General features: G+C 27.4%; 1 protein-coding gene across 1 annotated transcript; it reads left to right on the forward strand.

The window, feature by feature from the left end:
* Positions 1 to 3124: 3124 nt before the first annotated feature.
* Positions 3125 to 4353, forward strand: LOC100254651 (transcription factor bHLH168-like). Its single transcript, XM_059736510.1, has 2 exons — positions 3125 to 3940; positions 4097 to 4353. Exons 1-2 carry the CDS (start codon positions 3671 to 3673, stop codon positions 4163 to 4165), a joined length of 339 nt encoding a protein of 112 aa, XP_059592493.1. The 5' UTR covers positions 3125 to 3670; the 3' UTR covers positions 4166 to 4353.
* Positions 4354 to 27529: the final 23176 nt, after the last annotated feature.

The raw sequence follows: 27529 nt of genomic DNA on the forward strand, positions 1-27529 counted from the left end.
GCACCTATATCGATCGGTCATTGTCTTGTCAGTTTGAGTTGGGGCCGCACCCATATCGATCGGCCATTTCCCTATCAGTTTGTGTTTAGTTTGAGTCGGGACCGCACCCATATAGATCGGTCATTCATTCTTCCTATCAGGCCAGTTCGGCGTCCAGGCCTTTGCTTCAGTATGACATTCCGGGTCACATTTCCATTTTAGGCGTTCAGAGTCATTCTCCTCACCTGGTCACTTGATGCTTATCGCCTATTCATCATTACTCTTCTAGGCTTCCCCTCCCATTGCACATGACATAGTCCTTTGAGTTCACGACACATTATTTCAGTCATGTTGTTGGGCACCCTACACTTGGCATTCTCGTATAGTTCACATAGGGCAGTCTCATTCGGGCACATTCTTTCTTGTACTCCAGGGTGGTTCGACCGTTACTTATCTTTGACATCATTTTTTGAGTCACTTTTGGAGGTATCTTTGAAGGAGTCTGGATCCTTAGTGTGGCTTCAGAGGCATTTTGAGGCATCTTTTTCTTTTAGGATTAGAGACCTTGTTGTTCATTTTGCTAGCCTGAGTGAGTTTATATCTCACTAGTGTCCTTATGGGGGTCTCCTTAGTTCTTCGGTAGAGTTCACTTCATTGCACTCACTATTCACATTTACCTTTCACTTCAGTGTTCATATTCCTTACACTCGTGAGCTCTACCGAAAAGGGGCATATTTGTAGACCCCCTTTGAAGAGCCAAGGGGTATTTAGTTTTTTTATATATATTAGAGGAGCTGGCAGCACCCGAGAAGTGTGGGGGGGACCCCTCTCCATGCGTGGGACCAGCTGCAAGAGACGCCATGCTGCTGATGAAGGAAGCCATGCTGCTGACGGCTGAAACAGGGAAGCAGGTGATGGTTTGCTGGAGAAGGTAGGAACCGACTGGAGAGAAAAAGAGAGGAAAAGAAATAAAGAAAAGGCTGGCTAGGGGGGGGGGGGGGGGACAGTTGGAGCTGGATTTTTAGAGAGGAAGAGGGGGCGTAGGGGATTTTTCAGAGGAAGTGCCTGGAGGGTGATCTGGAGGATTTGAAGGGCAACTGAGAGAAAAGAGAGAAAATCAGAGAATGAGATTGAGAGAGAAGCAGGCTGAAGGAAAACCCGAGCAGAACAGAGGAACGGGAAGAGAGAGAGAGAGGAGCTGGGAAAGAGGGGGTTGAAAAAGGATTTTCAGCAAAAGGCATTTTCGGGATTTTCCAGGTGCGAATCAGAGAGCATATTTAACTGATCCGTGAGTTGCATTGACTGAGCTATAGTTCATTTCGTTTTCTTCATTTTGGTGTTGTTGGAATTATTTTTGTCTCTGTTTTATTTGAGTTTGATGCCCGAAATCATGCTTTTCACTTCTGTTAATTCCACCCACCTTGGCCACGGATGTCGCCTGAAAATGACTCTCTCCATCCATAACCAGTCATGCCCAGAAATTTCAGCGCTGTTTCGAAAAAATCAGAAAATGGGCTTCTCTACTGTGAAGGTCTCTGGCAAAGGCTGAAGCAAAAACAAATAAACAAATAAAAAAAAAAAAACAAAAGTCAACAAAGTAGCACACAACCCATTATAAAATATTGAGGCCTGCAGACAATGGACCCATTTTCTTTTTTTTATTAAATGCTCTCATCTCTTTTTTAATTTCCACTTCACGTTTTCAAATAAAATTTTTAAAACTTAGGTTTTTAAATCTAATTTTCAAAATCTCAATTCTCAACTAATTTTACAAAAATTCCAAATTATTTTCAAATAAGTTTCAAAACTCCAATTTTCACATTTAATTTCCGAAACTTTAATTCTCAAAATCTAATTTTCAAAAATCCAAATTTTCAGAATTCCAATTTCCACATTATTTAATTAATCATTGTTACTTTCATTATTATTATATCCATTTATTTGTTGATTCATGCATTTTTAAAAGAATTCCATTTTAAATAATCCTTCAAAATTCCATTTTTCACATTTCTTTATCTAATTATTATTATTTTTGCTATTGTTATTATTTTATTCGTCTTAATTATTTATTTTTGAAAATTCCATCTTTAAATAAATTCCAATTTTTAAATAAATCCAATTTGTGAATTTAACTTCCAAAATTCCAATTCTTAAATTTAATTCCTAATACTCCAATTTTCAAACAAATTTCAAAAATCCAGTCTTCACTCGAACAGTTTTAATTCCATTCTGGTTTTAAAATAATCTCATGGTTCTCTTAATTTTAATAAGCATGAACGAATTTTTCGTAATTCCGAATAATGGAATTTATGGGATTAATTCATGCAATATAAATCGGGCTTTGGTGGGGGCCCCACATATGTGATTTTATAACTGATTGATTGATTTATTTATTTTGTTTAATTTATTCTGTTCCTTGACATGCGCATAATTTTATCTATTTGTGATTCACTAATCCTGTTTCACGATAGCGCATTCGTGATTGGAGGACCAGGTACGTATCCACTCATATTTTGTTCATTCTTTATACATGTTTTGATTCCCATATGTGCATGATTGCTTCGAGTATTCATTGATTTTCTCATTGATTGCCATGTTAGCTCCATTTTATTAATAGAGACCCGACTTTAGGGACTTAGAGGGGTGCTACGGTCGTTACCGTACCTTCCCGATAAGTAACCTGACCCTCGAACCCGATCCGGTTTTTCACAGACCACTTTTTCCAAAGTAAGGAGTCACACTTAGGGTTTTTCTTTCTTATTTTGTTTACCCTTTTAAAATAAAACAAAAATAAGTGGCGACTCCAAGTCATTTTTCTTAATCAAATAAAAATCAATTTTTCGAAATAAAAATCGAGCTCGCCATTCGAGTGGGGAACGCATGAGCACGAAATGCGGGGTCCACAACTATTAAAAAGGTAAAGTTAAATGAGAATAAAAAGACAAAAAAAAGAAAAGAAAAAAAGAGAAGAGGGTATAATTGAAAATATGAAGTGGTCAATTTTTCTAGAAGGCTTAATCAGAATTTGTAAAGATAACGAACCTTTCCGGTCATTATCTCCTTCCCGACCTATAGGGTAATTCTCCCAAATATTTTTGCCTTTGGGGGTGATAGGCGCGGTTGATCACACATGTTGTTTTTGTGGGCCCCATACCCAAAGACTTAAACATCCTCGGCACCACAGAGTCATGCGCCTGCCAACAAAACAAAACGCTTTCACATGATTTCGTATCTCGGTTCGTCTTACTTTGCCTCTCTCAGCGTCGATTATAAATATAGCATCATTCGATCAAGTTTCCTCTCGGCAATATAGCATTTGATTATATCTTTGTTTTTCAACTGCTAATGCTGTTGGGAGCACAGGATAAAAGAAGTAATCAAAAGTTCCTTGGAAAGTATGCCCCGCCGCGGTAGGAGCTCATCCAGAGTTGATCGAAAAGAATTAGAAAGAGACCGAAGACAGTACATGAAAGATCTATTTTCTAGGCTTGGTTTCCTCCTTCCTACTCCACTCTCCAAGGTTTGTACGCTACTGTATTCACTTTTCTTCGTTCTCTTTTTCTCTCTTCATTGTGAACTAATGAAGTTTGCGCATGTGGGCATGCATGGATCGAGACATATATAGCAGTCGTTACCTGAGTTGTTGGATCAAGCCACCACTCATGTAAAGCAATTGGGACAAAGGGTAGAGATGCTGAAGCAAAAGAAGCAACTACTTGAAGGCAGTGGTACTGATGATCAGATAACTGGTATCAGAGATCATATGATGGGTGGCGCATGGTCACCTGTTCTCACAGTGAGTGATTTGGGTTCTATGTTAGAGGTGTGCGTGAAGAGTGGGTCAAACAAGAAGTTCATGTTGCATCAAGTAATCCAAGTTCTTGTGGAAGAAGCAGCTCAGGTTGTAGCTCTTAGCTACTCCAATGTTGGGGATAGGATCTTCTATACGATTAACGCTGAGGTACACATATCAATTGAGAAGCCCTTTTTATGTTCATACTAATTAATATGCTCCTGCAGGATAATTAGTTTAGTTTATTCAGTTCATGACCCGATCTGAGTCTTTTTTACCAGTATTAAGTATTAACATCAATCACTTAATCGTGTACTGTTGCAGGCTGTTAGTCCTAGAATTGGCATAGAGACTTCAAGGGTGCGTGAAAGATTGAAGGAACTGATGCTTTGAAGTACCTGCTAGGCCTTGCCTTCGAGGAAGATAGCATGCATGATTAACGTTTTACCTTTTTCGTCTGTTTGGCGGAAATATTACACATCGCAGAGTATCTTAGTTGCCCCGGCCCTCTATATGGACCTAATGAATTTGTATTGTATTTCCACTTCTTCTCAATCTAATTAAGAGAAATATTTATCGTATTTATTATTTGGGAAAGCTTTTACACTTGAAATAAGGCACTCCACCTTCGCCATGCACATCAATGAAAAGTAATTAAGGTATGCGGTGAAAATGCAGTAGGGAAAACAATATCGGAGGCACATGAAATCAGAGGATTTTTTATAAAAGTACGCCAGCTTAAATTATCATAGTATAAAAAATAATTTCAAATCTATCATAATTTTTGTCAGGTAGAAAAGAGGGAATTTTTTTTTTAATCATTTCTTCTTCAAAAGATGATTTACAACCTTTAAAAAAAATTAAGAAATCGTCTATTCAAGTGATGATTTTAAAAAAATAATAATAATTTAAGAAGTGAGAGATCATCTCTTAAATAGACGATTTCCAAAAACAAAAAGTGAGAAATCATCTTTTAAAGAGACAATTTTCAACCAAAAAAAAAACTTCAAAAAACCAGTTTTCCATTCGATATTATACTCATACAATAAATTATTATAAATATATATAATTAATTAATTTACATACTAAATTTAATATAAGATAAATAATATTTATCTATTATTTTTTTCTTTCACTTTGGGATTAAAAAAAAAACTATTATCAATTTTTTATGTGAAAATTGAGTTTAAAAAAATTGTTATTAATTTATTTTTTAAAAAAAAAAATAAAAAGTATTGTTATTAATTTATTAAAAAAAAACAAAAGTAAGAAATTGTCTCTTTAGGAGACAATTCCAAAAAAAAAAAGAAAAAAAAACTTCAAAAATCCATTTTTCCATTCCCTATTATACTTATACAATAATACAATTATTATAAATATATATTATAAAATTAATTAATTTTATTTACTAAATTTAGTATAAAATAAATAATATTTATCCCTTTTTTTCTTTCACTTTGGAATTTAAAAAAAAATATTATTTATTGAATTTTTTATTTTATTTTTTAAAAATCATCTCTTAAAGATACAATTTTTTATCCTTTTTTAAAGTGGAAATTCTCACTTTAAGAGGCAATTTCTCACTTCTTAATTTTTTTTTGAAATTCATGTTTAAATTTATTAATTATGTATTTATTTTTATATTATTAATTATATATTATTATTATTATTTTATGTTTAAATAATAATAATAATAATATTGTAGCACATCGGTTTTTCATGTGTCAAGTTTAAAAACATGAATAAGCAAGAATAAAAAAATAAAAATAAAAATAAAAGTAAAACCAAAAACCAATTGAGTTTTTTTATTTGTCATGTCAACTTTTCTTTTTTTTCAAAAAAAAGAGTGAAGTATGATAATTGACGGTGGGGAGAAAAGTTGAAAGGCAATTTGAAATTTTGTTGAATTACCTTTTAGAAATGATTAATTTTTTTTTATTAGAGGAAACAATGTCAATCAAAACTCTAACCAGGTATTTGGATGAGTGACCATATTTTCAGAATTTCTCCTCGGACAAGCCCTATATCACCAAAGTAATGGTTGGTCGGGTCTCGACGACTTGAACAAAAGGTCTATTGAATGGTTCTGGTTCTTCCGGTCCTGCCAAGTTGAAAAGGATGGTTGTCTGACCGTGGGCGGTGGTTGGGAACAGTGTGTGAATCAGCTCTAATAAGATATGCGGGCGAGAGAGGCCCCGACCCGGAACTGTTTTTAAAATCAGGTTTTTGTTTTTAAAAACATAAAATTATTTTCAAAACTCCATGACGTGTCTAGTAAGTCATTTTAAAGATTAAAAAAAATATTTTTATAATTTATTTTAAAGATATTATTTTTTGGTAATATATTTTAATTATTTTTGGTTGTTTTTAAATATATATATATATATATATATATATATATATATATATATATATATATATATATATATATATATATATATATAAATGAAAAACAATTTAATAAAATACAATCAAAATTATTTCTAAAAAATATTTGAAAACACAAAAAATAAATTAAGAAGGTTCTAAGTCACTAATAGACTTTTGTTTTACACAATATTAATGATTTGTTTTAAAAAAATATTATCAAAAAATATTTTTAAAAATGTTTCCAACTTTTTCAAATTTTATCCAAAAACATATCCAATATCACTAAGATATTAGGTTTTATTTGATAATTATTTTTTATAACAGTTCAAAATGGTTTTTTAAAATTTGTTTTTTTTTATGTTTTGTAAAATAAATATATGTTTAAAATCAAAAATATTTTTAATATATTTTCTATATTTTTTAAAATATATATGTTTTTTTATTACTTTTAAATATATTTTAAAAATAACTTTTATATATACTGTTTTATTTTAATTATTTTTTATTTATTTAATTAGTTTTTAAAATAATCCTTAAAAAATAAGTAAAAATAATTATAAAATATTATTTAAAAACAATTTATTTCCTACTTTTAATAATAATTTTATGTTTTTTTATTAATAAATATGTTTTTATGTTTTTTTTTTCCACTCAACAACATAAACTATTTTCAGAAGAGTTATATAATATACCTAGTATTTCATGTCCTAGTTTGTCTTCATAAGTTCAACTTTTTATTTGCATTGTGAAAGTTTTTTATTATAAAAAATTTAAGTAAAAAAAAATATGAATCATTTAAAATTTAATGTCACCTTTATTGTCCAAGTCAATCTTAAAAAAAATAATTTATGATACATGCACTAAAACAATAATTGATAATAAATATATATATCATTCTTATCCTCAAAATTACTTTTATTGTTTACTTTACTCAATTTCACCAATATCAATTTTTTCTCCTAATTAATGCAAACAGTCCTTTTAGTTTCCTTTTTTTTTTTATTCATTACATATTAATATTTATATTATTTTTCTCATTATTTATTTTTTATTATTATTATTATTTTATGTTTAAAATATTCATAAATAATAAAAACTAGAAAATGAAAGAATAAAAAATTAAAATTAAAAATTAAAACCTAAAATGAATAAAGAGGGGAAAATAAAAATACCACGCGTCACACTGACTTGTCACATCGATTTTGTTTTACTTGACGAGGGGTCATGGAGAGGAGGAAAGTTGCAAGGCTATTTTGAAAATGTACATACTTATTGAATCACTTTTTAAAAGTCGCTTTTTTGGGTTACTATACCTTCACATAATTCACCCGCCCCTTTTATAGACACTGCTAATTGTCGTCGTTGGTGGAGCATGTCGGCACATAACGCTGATGATTTTCGTTGTTGGCGGAGCCTGTCAGCCGAGTTTCTTTAATAGCACTCTCGTATTGATATGGTTTTGGGGTCTGAGTCTGAGGTGATCGATAGTGAAAGTTCTGCACTGTAAAACGTGGGAAGGAAAAGGCAAAACAAAACAAAGGGATATCCACCAATAGATATGAGGGAAACCCTAATGCCAAACCCAGCTGTGAGAATGATAGCTGAAAGAATATATGGTTTTGTCTAATCGTCGGCGGTGGGTCTTTCCTGGAGATGCATCAACATCAGTGCCGAGAGACGGACAGAGCAATTAGAGGCAACGGTGTCACTCAAACCTCTAACCGGATATTTGGATGAGTGCCCACATTTTCAGAATTTCTCCTCCCGACGTGCCCTACATCACCAAAATAGTACTGATTCTTCCTGTCTCGACTAGTTGAATAAAAGGTCTATTATATGGTTTTGTCTGTCTATGGGCGGTGGGTCATTCCTGGATATGCATCCACATTAGTGCTAAGAGGAACAGTGTGTGAATAAACTCCAATAAGATATGTGCGTGAGAGCGCCCCGACCCGAACTGTTCTTAAAATCAGGTTTTTAAAAACATAAAATTATTTTCAAAACTTCATGACATGTCTAGTCATGTTAAGGATTAAAAAATATATTTTTTTATAATTTATTTTAATGATATAATTTTTTGATAATATATTTATGGAGCCGTATTTTTAATGTGTATCCTCACTTGACAACGATACTTATTTTTTATTCGATAAAAATTTAATTTTTAGAAAAAAAACTTGAAATCGCCACTTATTTTAATTTTTTTTTTTTAAAATAAAATAAAAATAAAAACTATGTGTGATTTTTTATTTAGAAAAAACATATCTATAAAAACAAATTTTGAATCCAGGAGTCAGATTATATATTGAAAAGGTATAGTATTGAGTTATAGTACCCTTTTAAATCTGTATTTATATTATCTTTATTAAATAAATTAAGTGAATTATAATAATTAATTAATTAATTAATTATAGTCTTTTGAAAGAATAAAACAATATAAACAAATGATTGAATATGTCGGCACATAACGCTGATGATTTTCGTTGTTGGCAGAGCCTGTCAGCCGGGTTTCTTTAATAGCACCCTCGTAGTGATATGGTTTTGGGGTCCGAGTCTGAGGTGATAGATACTGAAAGTTCTGCACTGTAAAACGTGGGAAAGAAAAGGCAAAACAAAACAAAGGGACCAATAGATATGAGGAAACCTAATGCCAAACCCAGCTGTGAGAATGATAGCTGAAAGAATATATGGTTTTGTCTAATCTTGGGCCCAGGTTCCTGGAGATCATCAGTGCCGCGGGAGACGTACAGAGCAATTATCTATTTATTTTTTCATTTTACTTTGTTATTAAAAAAAACTATTATCAATTTATTTGAAAAAATAAATTTTAAAAATAAATTTGTTATTAATTTATTAAATAATTATTTACAAAATAAATCATTTTGTTTTTTTTTTATTTTTAAATTAATTTTATTATATAAATTTTAAAATTAAAAATATTAATCTTTAAACTAAAATTTATTATAGGAGAATTTAATTTTTTTATGGCCTGCACTACATGCTTCATATCCCCAATTCCAATGTATTAGACTCATAGTTCATAGAAGAATCTTATTTATTAACCTGTTATATTTCATCACTTGCACTCAACTAATTTGAAGATCGTTTCCTACACCCATAGCCCATAGGAGAATCTTACCTATTGCATTCAACCAATTTGAAAACGTGTTGTCATTTATTTTGAAATGCTGAAATATTCCACCAATTTGATCATTTGATGTTATTTTTTCTTACGCATTCAAACGTTTACTTTCTATCTTACACACTACATTCATCCTATCTTTTTCCAACTTCTCTTACAATATAAATTACCTTCAAACTTCTTCATTTTCATTTTCCCCATCTTCCCCACTTGAAACTTAGTTTTTCATTTATCAGTTTTTCACCTTCCATCACTTCTATTTATATCCCTCATTCTCTTTGAAAGACTTCTTAGTATATCTCCTTTTATTTCTTCGACACTCACGTTGCTTATAAGGTAATATTTTTATTTCAAGTTATTTTGTGATATATAGTTTTTATTATTATATAAGTTTTTAAATTTATTTGGATTATGTAATATTTGTTTGAATAATATTTATTGGAAATTATTATTTTAAATAGATTAAATCATTCAAAAAAAATAAAATATATTATTTTATTTCTAAGTAATATTTTTGACTTTGTTTCATATTTATTGTGTAATGCATGATAGATATTTGTTGTTATTTTTTTTAATTTATTGGATTTATGGTAATTTTGTTAAAATATTATTTATTGTAAATTATCATTATATAAAGATAATTTGAATTAAACCATTCAAAAAATAAAAATGATATTAGTTTATTTAATTAATATGAAATAATAGGATTATTACTTATGTTCATCAATTAAATAATACGTTTTATAAAATATTAAAATTTAAAATTTAAAATAAAATAAAATATTAGTAAAATGAGAATGAAAAATAATAATAATAGAATAATTATATATCTATATATTTTGTATAATATATGATTTAAAAAATATTAAAATCTAAAAAATAGAAATACAACATTATCCAAAATTATAAATTTATTCTATATATATTTTTAAATTAATATTAGTCTTAAATCATTGAAAAAATTGTTGTAAAATAAAGAGATGCAAAAATAAAAAATATAAATAAAACTAAAATGTTATTTGATTTATTTAAATGGATATTTAAATGTATATATATAAAAGTAATTGTGTATAGTATAAAATAGTAATTGTGAGTATTAAATGTATATAATATATATTTAAATATTAAATATATATAATATGTAAATTTACATTTAAAATGTTATATTATATACATTTAAATATCCATTTTAAAAATAAAAGAAATATATAGTTCTAAAATGTTAGAATATATAATAACAAAAAAAATGAATTTAGTAATGGTTGTTAGTATTAAATTATTTGTTTGCATATAATATTATTTAAAAAATATTAAAATATAAGAAATATAAATAGAAATTATGAATTTATCTTATATATTTTTTAAAAATTAATCTTAGTCTTAAATTGTTGAAAAAATTATTGTAAGAAATTGAGAGCTAAAAAGTAAAATATATATAAAAGTACAAATAAAACTAAAATGTTATTTGATTTATTTAAATGGATATTTTAATGTATATAATATATATATATATATATATATATATATATATATAAGTAATTGTGTATAACATAAAATAGTAACCGTGAGTATTAAAGCTATATAATATATATTTAAATATTAAAATATTATATACATTTAAATATCCATTTTAAAAAAAGAAAAGAAAGATATAGTTGTAAAATGTTAGAATATATAATAAAATAAAATAAATAAATTTAGTAATGGTTGTTAGTATTAAATTATTTTTTTGCATATAATATTATTTAAAAAATATTAAAATATAAGAAATATAAGTAGAACATTATCCAAAATTATGAATTTATCTTATATATTTTTTAAAAATTAATGTTATTCTTAAATTGTTGAAAAAAATTCTTGTAAGATATTGAGAGCTAAAAATAAAAATATATATAAAAGTACAAATAAAACCAAAATGTTATTTGATTTATTTAAATGAATATTTTAATGTATATAATATATATAAAGTAATTGTGTATAATATAAAATAGTAATCGTGAGTATTAAAGGTATATAATATATATTTAAATATTAAAATATTATATACATTTAAATATCCATTTTAAAAAAGAAAAGAAAGATATAGTTGTAAAATGTTAGAATATATAATAAAATAAAATAAATCAATTTTGTAATGGTTGTTAGTATTAAATTATCACAAAAATGCATTTTAGACAACCTTTGGAATGCAAAAAGTGATATTCAAAAGTTGGAAGCTTTAAATGCCTTATCTTTTCATTTTAAACAGTTAAATGATAAATTAGAAAGTTTTTCTAACCCTTCAAGTTCTGATATACATTGCATCCCAATGGATACAGATCTTGAAATTTTCATTTGCAGGGAAAAAGCAAAAAAATATAAAGATACATTTTCAAAAGCTTTTCAAAATGAATTTCAAAAGGAAATTTCAAATCAAAATGAAGATTCAAAACTTTTTGAGGAAAGCCAAGAATTTCAAATTTCTAGATTTTCATTTTTCAAGCTAAAGAATTTGGATCTTCTTCAAAACATTAGACAGATGATCAGTGAAAAGGCTAAAGCTACAAGGGAAGCAAAGTAAGAGCATATCATGCAATTTCTTGCTGACTGTAACACTTTTGGAATTACTATTCAATGGATGAGCTTCACTTGGATTTCTTATTATGACAACACTTACAATAATTGTCCAAAGATCGATCCCTTGTGTAAGGAAATTCCATTAGAAATGCATGACTGTAAGTGTGCTCTTACTTACAGTATTTGCAAAGTCAACATTGACCTAGACAGCTACAAACCAATAATCATTAAATTCAACAATGAATCAATAGAACTAACTCCTTCTCTTCTCATGGATTATGGAGTTCTTTATCAACTAATTTTCTCTCATCCCAATCAAACTGATGAATTTGGAAGAAAATTAGCAGTTTGTGTTTTAAATGCCTTCATCAGGGATTTCAAATCAGTTGAACTCACCATAAAAAGCAAACCTCCTGAATGGTCTAATGATGGAGGAGTTTACCATGCTCAACACCTCATCCTTCTCAAAGCTAATCAAAGAAAATATCAATTGTTTGGTACAGAGAGCCCTTGGCCTTGTACTAAATTCAGCCTCAAAAAACAAATCAGACATTGGAGATCAAGAATGATTTCAAGAAATCTTGATTCTGAGATTTATAGTTCTTCTAACTATAATCTCATTACTGAAGACAACATTCAAAAAATCATTTCTTCAATTAATCTTCCAAAAGTCTCTTTTCTGTTCCAGACTCAATTTACTTATCTTGTTGATAAGCACAAAAAGGAATATGTTCTTGAAGAAGAAGTCAGACGAACTATTGAAAATATCTCTTAGAAATGTTTAGTTAAGAGATATCAAGAATCTTTTGTACATTTGTAATTATCCAGTAAAATAAAAAATAAAATAAAAAAGTGAATAGTGATGAATAGTGTGAATAGTGTGAATAGTGTTGAATAGTGGGTTTTGTCTTCCACTTTATCCTTTAAGGCAACGTGGAGCATGGGAAAAGAAAGAGAATATTTTCTCTTCCAAAGTAATCTGACAAAAGCAAAAATTTCTTACCTTCTTCTGCAGATATAATTTACCAAGGCTCTAGTTGTCCAGACATGTGACGGATTCAAAAAATTTCAAGAATGAAGAAAATCTCAAGTCCGAATCCTCGCCTATAAATAGAGCCTCAACATTCTTCATCAGGCAGAGCTTCAAGAGTTTAGAAGAGAGTTCAAGAGAGAGCTTAGAGAGTGCAAAAAAAAGAGTGAGATAGTGAATTCAAAATTTTTATCTTGTAATTTTCCTATTGTATTCATCAACCTGAGTCATACCTCTGCTGTCAACCAGCTTGTATTCATCAACTCTCTATAATCAAGGTATATTTTCAATAAACAAAATTTTCAGATTCAAATATCTGCGTTTTTATGTTTAAATTTCTGCAATAAATTAGACAGTTTTAAACATTAATTATTTCCGTTTTTATACTTGGAGATCATTAGACAGAATTAATTATTGTGTGCATGAACTGTTGTATGTCCTGGGTGCAAATGGTATCAGAGCCACGTTCTGCTTGAGAACCGAGTGGTGTTACGAGTTGGAACAGTAATTAATCGCAGATTTAGTCCTGACTTAGTTCGGGTTGAATTTCCTGTGAACGAATTGGTCAGCCTGTGATAGCGGTGTTTAAGGGCAGAAGGAGCGTAAGTCCCGTGTTGATCCGCTTGTGGTGGTCCCTGTTTAGGAAATTATCAATAAAGAAAAAACAAAAACAATAAATGTAATATCTTCAAAAGTAGATAAGCAAATATTTTTTGATGTTATAGATAAAATTCAATATGAAGAAACACAAAGAAACTATTTAAAAAAATTTTTAAATTTAATTCTCAATGAAGATTCAAATAAAATTCAAATTAAACCTACACAATATTCAATGGATGAAATTTATAATAGATTCAAAAAGACTCAAAGGCCAATAACTATTAAAGACTTGGAAGAAGAAATAAAAGAAATAAAAATTCAAATAAATCAATTAAAATTAGAAAATGAAATAATAAAACAAGAAAATGAACAAATTAGAAATGTAATACAATATAAATAAGATTTTGCTGAAACATCTGATAATCAAGATCCGGGAATAATAATACCTAATAAACAAACTCCTATAGAATCATTTATAAATACAATAACCAAAATAGATTTTCAAAGCTGAAACCTCTGATAATCAAGATCCAGGAATAATAATACCTAATAAACAAACTCCTATAGAATCATTTATAAATACAATCACAAAAATAGATTTTCAAAGATGGTATACAAATATAAAACTCATAGTAGAAGATTTTGAAATGGAAATAGTAGCATTAATAGACTCAGGAGCTGATATGAATTGTATTCAAGAAGAATTAATTCCTATTAAATATTATGAACAATCCGGACAAGAACTTTTTGCTGCAAATAAAGGAAAATTAGAAATATAATTTAAACTTCAAAATGTTCATATATGTCAAAATAATTATTGTTTTAGAACTCAATTTATACTAGTAAATGATGAAGGTGTCAAAACTACAATATTAGGAAACACCATATTTTTCCCTTTTATATATCCATTAACTAAAAAAGAAATACATCAAGTCCAAAGTGATTCAATAAATAAAAGAATAAATTTAATTCAAAGAAAACAAGCTCATATAAATTATCTATCAAAAGAAATTCAATATAAAAAGATAGAAGAACAACTTGTAGAAGAAAAGCTTCAAAAGAGAATAAAAGAAATCCAAGATCTTTTTCAAAAAGAAATTTGTTCTAATCTTCCAAATGCTTTTTGGTCTAGAAAGAAACATGAGATAAGTATGTCTTATGTTCAAAGGTTTGATGAATCTAAAATTCCTACTAAGGCTAGACCTATTCAAATGAATGAAAATTTTTTAGAATATTGTAAACAAGAAATTGATTCATTATTAAAGAAGAAATTAATCAGACCCTCAAAATCTCCTTGGAATTGTGCCGCTTTTTATGTACAAAATGTTGTTAAGATAGAAAGAGGAGCACCAAGATTAGTCATTAATTATAAACCTTTAAATAAAGTATTACAATAGATAAGATACCCTATTCCTAATAAGCAAGATCTCTCAAAAGACTACATAGTTCTGTAATTTATTCAAAACTTGATATGAAATCTGGATTCTGGCAAGTTCAAATTAAAGAAGAAGATAGATATAAAACTGCTTTTACTGTCCCTTTTGGTCATTATGAATGGAATGTCATGCCTTTTGGTCTCAAAAATGCCCTTTCTGAATTTCAAAATATTATGAATGATATTTTCAATCCTCATTTTCAATTTATAATTGTATACATTGATGATGTTTTAGTATTTTTTGATTCATTAGAAAAACATTTTGTTCAACTAAAAAAGCTTTTCAATGTCATTAAATCAAATGGAATGGCTTATTCTACTCCAAAAATGAAATTATTTCAAACGAAAATTAGATTTTTAAGACATGAAATTTTTCAAGGAAAAACAAAACCGATTCAAATATCAATAGAATTTGCTGACAAATTTCCTGATGAAATAAAAAATAAAAAACAATTGCAAAGATTTCTAGGTTGTTTAAATTATGTTTCTGGTTACTTCAAAGATTTGAGAATCATTTGTGAACCCTTATACAAAAGACTTAGAAAAAATGCACCTGCATGGACTGAGCATCATATGAGTTTGGTCAAAGAAATTAAACAAAGAGTCAAACGTTTACCATGCATCAACATCTCTCATCCAAATGCATTGCTCATTGTAGAATCAGATGCATCTAATTTAGGTTATGGAGGCATATTAAAGTAAGAATATAACAATCAAGTGCATATAGTTAGATATCATTCAGGGATCTGGTTGGGCGCTCAAATAAATTATTCAACTGTCAAAAAATAAGTTTTATCCATAGTTTTATGTATTTCAAAATTTCGAAGTGATTTGATAAATAAAAAATTTCTTTTGAAAATCGATTGCAAAGCTGCAAAAGATATTTTACAAAAAGATGTTAAAAATTTAGTTTCAAAACAAATTTTTGCAAGATGGCAAGCTTTACTTTCAAATTTTGATTTTGAAATTGAATTTATCAAATGAGAATTGAATTCCCTTCCTGACTTCCTTACTTGGGAGTTTTTGCAGGGTAAGGATCCTTCTCCATCCTAATGGGCACTCCCGTTAGGCCTCAACTTCCTTCATCATCCAAGAAAAACAAAGCTTCATACGCCATGATTTCAAACTTTTCAAATATTCGTCCTACTTTTTCATTACAAACATCAAATTCATTTCAAGTTTTGAGTCCAAATTTTCCTTCTCTTCAACCTTCAAAAAGTTTTATTCAAGCTTCTAAATCAACCCCTAAAAATATTGATGTTCAGAGACAATCCAGCCCTAACACTATTTCAACATTACCTTCTCCTTCTCAGTCTCCTTCTCCTTCCTTTTCTTATAGTCAATATGTCAAAAAACCCAAAACCTTAGAAATTGCTTTCATTGAGCCAGAGTTCAATTATGAAGAGATTCCTAAAATTCTTCCTTACATATTTCCTTAAGGAGTCAACTTCAATTCAAATGATCATTTGAAAACTCGTCAATTTTATGAGTTCATCTTGGTGGACACCGATTCAGTTGAAATTACTCATAACACTGATAAAAACAATCCTCAGAGGATTGCTTTTTCCAAATGTCAAATTCTCAAAGTCATGACCATTGCTGATTGGAATAAAAAAGCCCTTCACTTGCAAGGCTTTTAGTCAACATTTTCATTCCATGAGCTACAATTACATAGATTATATGGATGCTTGGTATAATATGTTTTATTTACAAAGCTACCAGCATTCTTGGTTCATCCAATTTTCAAGAAATTGTACTACCAAATTTCCTACTTGGTTTAAAAAATGGTGGACTTTCTTTGGTCTGCTAGACTCCATATTTCCTCCTGAAATTCAAGAAAATTCAACTTCTACAAGAGCAAGACTTCATCCCAGTCTATTACTCAGCCTAGACTCCTGACTTTCTGTTCGAGATTAAGAATTCCATGGATTCTCTCATGAAATATTATCAAGAAGCAAGAGCAACCTCTTCCTTTTCCATTATCTCTTTCTAGAGAATTCAGCATCAAATGGTGGGACAAATTCAATCATGATTTTGTATGTCAACAGAAGGTTTTGCAATTAATTTCATCAAGGCCAGGATCATCAAATTCAAAAGATTCAACTAGTTATTCTCAAGGACCGACTCAAGAAGAATTTCTAACTTTGAAAAGCAAATGTCAAGCTTCATTAGAAGCCGCTACTGATTTAAAGCAATATCGTCAAGGACTCATTCAAACCCTCAAACAGTTTGGAGATCAAGAAAATGAAGAAACTGAAGATGCAATTTTATCAGATGACTCATACGTAGACCCTAAGTTTATCATTTACGGAAGACCTATGGATTAATCCAGATAAAAGATTTCAAAAATATTTTGTACATCTGTAAATTTGTTCCCTTGTGTTTATCCAGTAAAAAAAAAAAAAAAAGTATTTAAAGTCTGAAAGTGTGAAAATTTTGTAAAGTAAAAAAAAAAAAAAAAAAAAGAATCCACATCAAAAGTCATGAATAGTAATGAATAGTAGAATTTGTATACTTTTTTTACTTGGCAAGCAACGTGGATGATGGCAAAGCAAAGAGAATTTTTTCTCTTCTCAAGTCTCTGACAAGGAAAAGAAAAAATATTCTCCCTTTGCAAACTTCATTGATACAGCTGTCTCTAAACGTGATGGATTTCAAAATTTTTCAAGATTGAAGATTTAAGATAGTTTCAAGTCCGACTTCATCACTATAAATAGAGTCATATCCCTCTTCATAGAGAGCATAGCTTAGAATTCAAGAGCTGAGAGAGTTCAGAATTCAGAAGAGAGTTCAAGAGAGAGCTTAGAGAGTGCAAAATATTTTAATGTATATAATATATATATATATATATATAAAGTAATTGTATATAATATAAAATAGTAATCGTGAATATTAAAGGTATATAATATATATTTAAATATTAAATGTATACAATATGTCAATTTACATTTAAATATCCATTGTAAAAAAGAAAAAAAATATATAGTTGTAAAATGTTAGAATATATATTAAAATAAAAGAGATAAAATTAGTAATGGTTGTTAGTATTAAATTATTTTTTTGCATATAATATTATTTAAAAATATTAAAATATAAGAAATATAAGTAGAACATTATATGAAATTATGAATTTATCTTATATAATATGTAAATTTACATTTAAAATGTTATATTATATACATTTAGATATCCATTTAAATATATATAGCTGTAAAATGTTAGAATACATAACAAAATAAAATAAATAAATTTAGTAATGGTTGTTAGTATTAAATTATTTTTTTGCATCTAATATTATTTAAAAAAATATTAAAATATAAGAAATATAAGTAGAACATTATCCAAAATTATGAATTTATCTTATATAATATGTAAATTTACATTTAAAATGTTATATTATATACATTTAAATATTCATTTTAAAAAGAAAAGAAAGATATAGTAATGGACAATGCACCATAATATTAGTAAAATAGATTTGCAAAATATATATTGTATATAAATTATTATCATAAAGTTTATTGATGATGATACTTCTTTGTTGATCTTTTGAATAGGTTTGATAATGGACGGTTACATTGTGTGCTACATTGTTAGGAGTGGTGCATGAAGATAGAGATATATCTGGACAAAGACTTCGTTTGTCTTGGTTGATAGAGCATTTTCCTTCATTGGCACCTGATGCTGATATGGAGTCTGTGCGATGTTGTGCTAGGCCATTCATTTTACAATTGATTGGAGATTTTCTTTTTACGGATAAATCAAACAATAGGGTACATTTAATGTTTTTACCACTACTTGAGGATTTTGGAGTAATTGGTACTTATAGTTAGGGTAGTGCTTGCCTAGCTTGGCTATATCAAGAGATGTGTCGAGCATCTCGTATTGATGCACATGATGTATCGGGTCCTCTCATTTTGTTATAGTTATGGATATGGGATAGATTTCCATTTATAGCACCTATGCGCTTACATTCAACCCTACATGATGGAGTACTGCCACGACCACCTTTAGGCATGCGGTATGTATTCAACCTTAGTTTTAGCATATGTAAACACATATATACATAAATAAACAATTATACAAACTTTTAATATATATTCTTTTATAGTTGGAGAGATGAGTTTTGCACTACTTCGACGCATATGCATGTGCTACCCCAGTATAGGTATCTACTTGATCGACTTATGCCAAAGTAGGTGAGAAATTCATTATTTTGAATAATTTTTTAAACAATTTGTAATCAAAATCTTATTAAATAATATGAGTCATATTTCAAATTTAATTACAGATTATATGGGAGCCATATACTGATGATGTCATCTCTGAACTCCTAGATTATTGTACTATTGTCTCTAACTTAAGGTTGACTATTTCACCCATTATCTGTTTCCACATAGTGAAGTGGCATAGACCTGATCGTGTTTTGAGGTAATTTGGGCTACTATAGCATATTCTTGAGCAGTGCGATGCAGAATTGGGATTACATAAATATGATTTGAGGGGTCGACATGATTTGGATTGGATGAGTATTCATCACCACTATATTCAAAAGTGAGAGGCTAGGTACGATCATCTTGCTAGAGCTGAGACAGCATCTACTTCTTACGGGTATAACCACCCATATATGGTGTGGTATAATTCTATCACTCGTTTTTTTCTTACTCCACATGGATCTTCATGGGAAATAGTGGTAATCACGATGTCTTTTTATTTATTATTCCATTTTCTTCTAATTAGAAAAACATCTAACTTTTTTATTCTTAATTCTTACATAATCGCAGTTTGCAACAGATACATCTATGGACTGGTTCAAATACACCGAATATAGGTCATCATGATGAAATTCATCAATTATGTGCAACCACTTAGAGGCTATACACGAGGCTGATAGGTTGCTTATTCCCCCTAATGTCGTTGATACAGAGAGACAATCATCGGATGAGGAGCTAGTGATGAGAGATGGTGGGGTATGAACTAGAGGTGGTGGAGTGCGGACTAGAGGTGGTGGGGTGCGGACTAGAGGTGGTGGGGTACGGACCAGAGGTGGTGGGGTACGGACCAAAGATGGTGGGGTACGGACTAGAGGTGAAGGTGTACGAACACGTGGAGGCCATATTTCTGATGATCCACACTTCCCTATCGATGATGCATCGCTAGATTTTCCATCATCATCACCTCTACAACATACTGCCTTCACTTTTTCTACACCACTTGACCAGTCACTACCTCATTCATCAGTTTCATCCATTGATGAGAGGGTGATACAAGAAGATGTTGGGACATCATTCATGCAAGATCTATTGCATTCTTATATTGATGGGTCTTCTTTTCATATACCTATGTCATCTAGTATCAAGGTGTCATTTACTCCACCTACAACACCACTCATTGATTTGTCACCAAAATCATTAGGACATCCATTTAGAGATGATGTGGTGACACAAATGCAATACTTTCCTACACCACTTCTTGAACAATAGGGAGATGATCAGGTTCAAGTTCAAGGACATGGATGAGGAAGAGGTTGAGGACGACGACGACGACAAGGAAATGGAGCAACATTAGATGGTCCCTCAGATCAATCTGAGTTGGAAAGATGTCACCAACGCCCACAAAGTAGAAGGAAGTCTTCTTCATGTGGCACACATTGATGACTTTTATACCTTTTATCGAACATAAATTGATGATACATGTTGCTCTTTTGTTTCTTGTTAGTTTATTTATATTGATGATGTATGCTAACTTTTATTGATTGTTAGTTTATTAGTGACGTATGTTAATTTATCGTCTGCTAATATTGAAGTTGTCATCTAGTAATGTTGAATTTTAATATTTTAGCTTTGTTGGTATTCATCGTTGTTATTTTGTTAGTTGTTAAGATGTTTGTTGGTTTATTAGTTTATATATATGGACAAAGTATTGGTTCTTTTATTCATAATAGTAGTTGATTTTTTATCATTTAGTATTTGAATACGTTTGATTGTTTAGAGATTGAACATATTAATACAAGCTATCAGTTGATATATATATATATATATATATATATATATATATATATATATATATATTCTTTATTGATGGTTCATATGAATAAGGTTATTGGTTTTTTTGCATTCATGATAATAATTGAATTTCTATCATAGTTGATATTTTATTAATTGTTGGGCTATTTGCTGGTTTTTTAGCATTTACATAAATAATGTTATTGGTTTTTTATAATCAAGATATTTTATTTTATTTATTATTTATTCATTTTATAGTGAAATTTGAAATTAAATATTAATATTTTTAATTTTAAAATTTATATAATAATATTAATTTAAAAATTAAAAAAAATAAGATTATTTATTTTATAAATAATTATTTAATAAATTAATAACAAATTTGTTTTTCATAAAATCATTTTTCACATAAACAAAAAAAAGATAAATATTATTTATCTTATAAATAAAAAAAATATCAAACTAAATTAATTTTATTAGTTGTAATTAATTGAATTAATTTAAAGAAAAATTGAAGATTAAGAACAATTAAAATTATTTAACTTATTTTTTTATATTTTATTCATTTTACAGTGGAATTTTAACTTAAAGATTAATATTTTTAATCTTAAAATTTATATAATAAAATAAATTTAAAAATTAAACAAAACAAAATTGTTTATTTTGTAAATAATTATTTAATAAATTAATAACAGATTTGTTTTTAAAACTCATTTTTCACATAAAATTGATTGTAGTTTTTTTTTTAATTCCAAAGTGAAATAAAAAAATAATAGATAAATATTATTTATCTTATATTAAATTTAGTATACTATTTATAAATTAAATTTAGTAAATAAAATTAATTAATTTTATAATATATATTTTTAATAATTGTATTATTGTATAAGTATAATAGGGAATGGAAAAATGGATTTTTAAAGTTTTTTTTTTTTTTTTTTTTTGAAAATCATCTCTTGAAGACACAATTTTTGACGTTTTTGTTTTTGTTTTTTTTATTATTTAATAAATTAATAACAATTTTTTTAAACTCAGTTTTCACATAAAATTGATAATAGTTTTTTTAAAAAAAATTCCAAAGTGAAAGAAAAAAATAATAAATAAATATTATTTATCTTATATTAAATTTAGTAAATAAAATTAATAATTTTATAATATATATTTTTAATCATTGTATTATTGTATAAATAGAATAAAGAATTAAAAAAATGAATTTTTTAAGGTTTTGTTTCGTTTTTATTTTTTTAAATAAGAATTTCTCACTTTTGTACTGTCCACTTTTCTTCACACACACACAGATATATATATATATATATATTAGGTTTTTTTTTTTTAAAGTGAGTCTCAAATATATATTTTTTTTGTGCAAATCGTTTCTTTAAGAGATAATTTCTCACTTGGTTTTATTTTATTGAAATCGTCTCTTCAAGAGACGATTTCTCATTTCATTTATTTCTAATTTGAAATCGTGTATTGACGATTTTTTTTGTATTTTTTAAAAATCGTCTTTTGAAGAGACAATTTTTCACTTCCAATTTATTTCCTCTTTCCTACTTGGACAAAACTACGATAGATTTGGAATTATTTTTCCTACTACGGTAATTTAGGAATTATTTTTAAAAATTGTCGTACTCTCATAAAAAATCCTATGAGAGAGCCCCAACCCGAACTATTCTTAAAATCAGGTTTTTGTTTTTAAAAACATAAAATTATTTTCAAAACTCCATGACATGTCTAGTCATTTTAAAGATTAAAAAAATATTATTTTTTTTTATAATGCATTTTCATTGTTTTCACTTGTTTTTTAATATTTATTTCAAAAAATAATTATACATATAAAAAATGATTTGATAAAATACTATCAATCAAAATTATTTTTAAAAAAATATCTAGAAACACAAAAAATAAGTTAATAATATTTTAATTTCTCAAATAGACTTTTGTTTTATAAAATATTAAAGACTTGTTTTAAAAAATATTATCAAAAAATATTTTTTAAAATTGTTTCCCATTTTTTCAAATTTTCTTCAAAAATGTGGCCAACATCGCCAAAATATTAGACCTTGTTTGATAATTGTTTTTTATAACACTTTTGAATAGTTTTTTAAAATAGTTTTTTTTATGTTTTGTAAAATAAATATCTGTTTGGAACCTAAAATATTTTTAATATGTTTTCTATGTTTTTTAAAATATATCTATTTTTTATGTTTTTTAATATATTTTAAAAATAAATTTTATAAATAGTATTTTATTTTTAATCATTTTTCATATTTGTTTAATTATTTTTTAAAACAATCATTGAAAAACTTTTTGAAGTAAAAATAATTAAAAAATATTATATGAAAACAATTTTTTTTTAATAATAAAAAATTTGTTTTATTTTTTATTAATAAATATGTTTTTATGTTTTTTTACTCAAAAACATAAACTATTTTCAAAACAATTATATAACATACCCTAGTATTTCCTGTCTTCACAAGTTTAACTTTTTATTTCGTTGGTGAAACTTTTTTATTATAGAAAAATTAAGTTAATTCAACTATTTGTCAAGAACAAATGAATTATTTAAAATTTAATGTCACCTTTACCATACAATTAAACCTTTAAGAGAAGTAATTTATGATATATGCACTCAAACAATAATTGATCAAATATATGAAAATCATTCTCACCCCCAAAATTACTTTTGTTGTTTATTTTACTCAATTGCACAAATTTCAATTTTTTTTCTTAATTAAACCAAAAATCTTTTTAGTTTCCTTTATTTATTTATTTATTTATTGAGTACCCTTAAGGAATACCATTTTAATAACTACAAACTTCAACGTCTTTTTTTTTTTTTTCAATTTTTTAATAAAACCTCAATTTCTTTTTCAATGTTTTAAAAAAAATTCCCTCAATCTTACAATAAAATCCAAAGGCTTGGCTTGTTTTGTTTTTCAACATATTTTTCTTAAGAGCAACTCTTATAAAAAAACTTATACCCAAGGCAGAATTAATTCCTCATTTAAGTTAGCTCTTTGAATGGGTAACTAATTCATTTAAGATTAGTATTCTACAAGAATAGCACCAACACGAAAAGTATCTTCTTGCCTTACAACTTTTTATCCCTAGGGCATGATTCTCTTTTCTTGAAAAAAAAATTGAAATTTATGCCAATATGATTATATGGAGTTTTAAGCCCAAAATAAATAAATAACTAAATAAATAAATGTGACTTATGAACTTCTGAATGACAAGAATAATAATAATTTTGACATTTTTTTTCTTCTAAAATTACTATTTGGCCGCCCATGAGAGGAATTACTTTTTCATTGATCACTTCTATGATAAAGATAATATTAACAATATACCATTATATAATTCTCCCTTTATTATAATCAATTTTTAAAAAAAATTTAAAAATTGTATTTCATAACATATTGTTATTTTTAAGATATGTTTTGAAACATTAGAATAGAGAATAGGAATAGGAGATCCATTTAATTTTTCATTCATTATTGTGTTTAAATTGTTTTCTGGAAATGCGAAAATAAATAAATAAAAATTCATTTTATTAAAAACAAAATATTACTCTTACCAAAACCTTGTTTCTCTCTTCTACAATATATTCTCATTTACCTTCATTTTCATATTAGCTTTATTCTCATTTAAATTAACTAAATATATCTTTAGTTTCTAAAATTTGAGTAAAATTTAAAATAGTAAAAATATGAATTTTTTTAATCAAATTTTAAATCGAAAAATTAACAATCACAACTCACTCATATCTTATTCTTCTTTACTAAGGGCGTGTTTAGTAAAACTTAATACTTATTACTTAATAACTTAAGTTGTTAACTTAAAACTTATTACTTAATTTTTACTTTTAGTATTAAGGTTGTTTGATAAAATTAACTTAAAATTTATTTTAAATCATCAAATTAACATATTTATTCTCATAAATTATAACTTGGGTAAAGAAGGTCAAATAACAATGGAAGTCGTGGAACAACAAAAAATATCATGAAGGTAACTATGACAAATAAGGGTGAAAAAGTAAAATAAAAATATGGACTTAAAAATAAGTTAATTATTTTTACTTATTACTTAAAGTTGTTTTTTACTTTAAATCATATCATTAAGTTATTTTATCAAACATACTTAATTTACTTAATGACTTAAATTAAGTTAATAAGTCACTTTAAGTTATTAAGTTAGTTTACCAAACACCCACTAAATCAATAATATGGTTATCTCACTTATGAAAAATAGTAAATATAGAGACAATGTCTTGTTTAATTCATGAAATAGGAATGATGTATCATTCATAGATTGGAAAATTTGGGAATTAACTACTCTTATTTTAATGTTTGATAAAACACAAGATTGGAAATTATATTATTGGTTCTCCTTTTACAATATTTGATTTATATAAGAATGAAAATCAAATATATCCTAGAATATTTCAATACATTCTTTATGTTAGATACATAAGGCATGTTTGGTTGTTGTTTTCAAGAACTATTTTCTATTCTTGAAAACAAAAAACACTAAAAACCTGTTTGATAAAGGAAGTAGTTTTTTTTTTTTTCATTGTTTCCTGTGTTCTCAAAATGGCTCTTTTTAGAGAACAAAAAAAAATATTGTTTTTGTTGTTTTTTAACTGTTTAGAGAACAAAAAAAAGGCATAAGAAAATAGTTGTTCTTCGTGTTTTTCTTCTCCTTGTTCTCACATTTCCTCTCTTCTAGCATAGTGAAGGTGTCTCCAACAGCATGAAACGAAGGTAACTCCACCAATGCATCTGTGTTTTCCTTTTATTTCTACACATATTGAAGTTATTTTTGGTAGATCTAGTAAAATAGGCTTTTTTGTGTAACATTTGTTGAGAAAAATATTAGATCTAGGCAAAGGGAGATTTTTTTTGGTATTCTTAACTCTTTTGTTTTCAAAAAATGTGGAAGTTCTCGAAATGAAACAGAATGAAACCCTTTTTCTTGTATTTTTTGCCATATAGAAACTTAATTTAATTTTTGTTTGTTTTGAAATATATTTTTTGTTTGGAATGGGATTGTGGGAATTGTCTCTCAGTTCTATTATTCGAATGAGATTCGAGTTTTTTTTTTATATTATATCAGGTGTTTTTTGTTTTTAGATTTTCCCCGTTTGGATGCTGAGAAAATTGAGGAAAGATAAGGAAAACAAAATTGTTTTGTTCTGATTTTTCCCGTTTCTCAGTTCTGATTTTTCTTAAGTTGTTTTGTTCAAGAAAAAAAAATGATTAAGAACATGCAAGTGAGTGAAAAAAGTTGTTAGGACAAAATTTAAAGATGAATTTCATTGAAGATAAATACAAGCTTAAAAAATAAATTTGATTTTTGTGTTAAATTAATTGTTCCCATCATTGTGTCTTTTTCAAGGGGCCCTATGTCTGGACTTATAAATAACAAGGGATAAATAAGGATAGTTACATTGATCCAAATATTTTTCTAAATTCCAAAATGGTAGTTGATTATAGAAGTTGCAAGAACTACCTCTCTGGACTAGGTCACCATTCATTATGTTGTAATTGCAAATCTTTTTTCACCACAGTAACATATATTGCCCACAATTACTAGGACATTCTTTGGTGGATCATTTTTTTCCTAGAAACATATTTGAGAAAGTAGAAACAAACTTTGAAGCATGATTTTTTTTTTCTAATAACTAGGCTCTATTTGGATTTTAGGAGGTTTTGGTAGAACTATGAGAGAAAGAAAAATGAAATTTTTGAAAATCTAAAAGTTTTCACATAATTTTTATTATATTATATTTTCTTTTTCCTTTCCCTAGTACTCTTCATGATCCAAATAGAGCCAAGGGAATTCTAGGTAAATTGGATAGAAACTTGTTTATGTCTCCTATTTCTCCATTCCATGTTTCTCAAGCATTTATGCATGATGGTTCATAAGTTGTGATGCAATTTTATTTGGCAACTTACATTTCCTATATGATTTTCTAAGTGCTTTTCTTTTATTTTATTGAAGTTCCCCATTTGTTTCTATATTATTTCTCCAATTCAAGTTCTCTATACATGTAAATGAAAGTGTTTTCCGCTTATGTTTCACATTATTTCTTGCTTCCATTTCCCATATTGGTGATTGTTTGTTGGTTGTATATGTGTTTTTTTTTTTTAAACTTATTATGTTTTGTAATGCCTTTTCCTCCTTCAACTTCTTCTCTAAATTTGAAGCTTTGTTACAGAACAATTTATTAAATTAGAGTTAAAGGTGATTTTGATGGGCTGCCTTATAAATTGTTGAACAATCAAATTATGCTTGAATTGTTATTTTGTTTGGTGCATTCTTTGGGACAAAAAATTTGTAAATGTTGCAATTAGAATTGTACTAATTGAGCAAATAGTTATAGGATTTTATTAATTAGAAAAAAAAGGAAAAAAAATTATGCCAAATTTATTAATTATAGATTTCTTCTCCTACCTCTAGTAGGAAATTTTTTAGTTTTCCCAAAATAATAAGAAAAAATTAAATTAATTCTTTTTAAAGCTTTTTATCTGATCTTAATAGAAGATACTACAATTTTTTTTAATAAAATTAAAGATTAAATTAAGAAAAAAAAATGTTAATAAAAATGATTTTG

The sequence above is a fragment of the Vitis vinifera genome, chromosome 1 (genome assembly GCF_030704535.1).
Source record: "Vitis vinifera cultivar Pinot Noir 40024 chromosome 1, ASM3070453v1".
NCBI lineage: Eukaryota > Viridiplantae > Streptophyta > Magnoliopsida > Vitales > Vitaceae > Vitis > Vitis vinifera.

What these genes read in the sequence shown, in the direction of transcription:
- LOC100254651 (XM_059736510.1), top strand. Translation starts at nt 3,671, where the DNA reads ATGCTGAAGCAAAAGAAGCAACTACTTGAAGGCAGTGGTACTGATGAT. An exon ending in TCTATACGATTAACGCTGAG is followed by an intron (nt 3,941 to 4,096) that starts GTACACATATCA and finishes GTACTGTTGCAG; the next exon opens with GCTGTTAGTCCTAGAATTGG.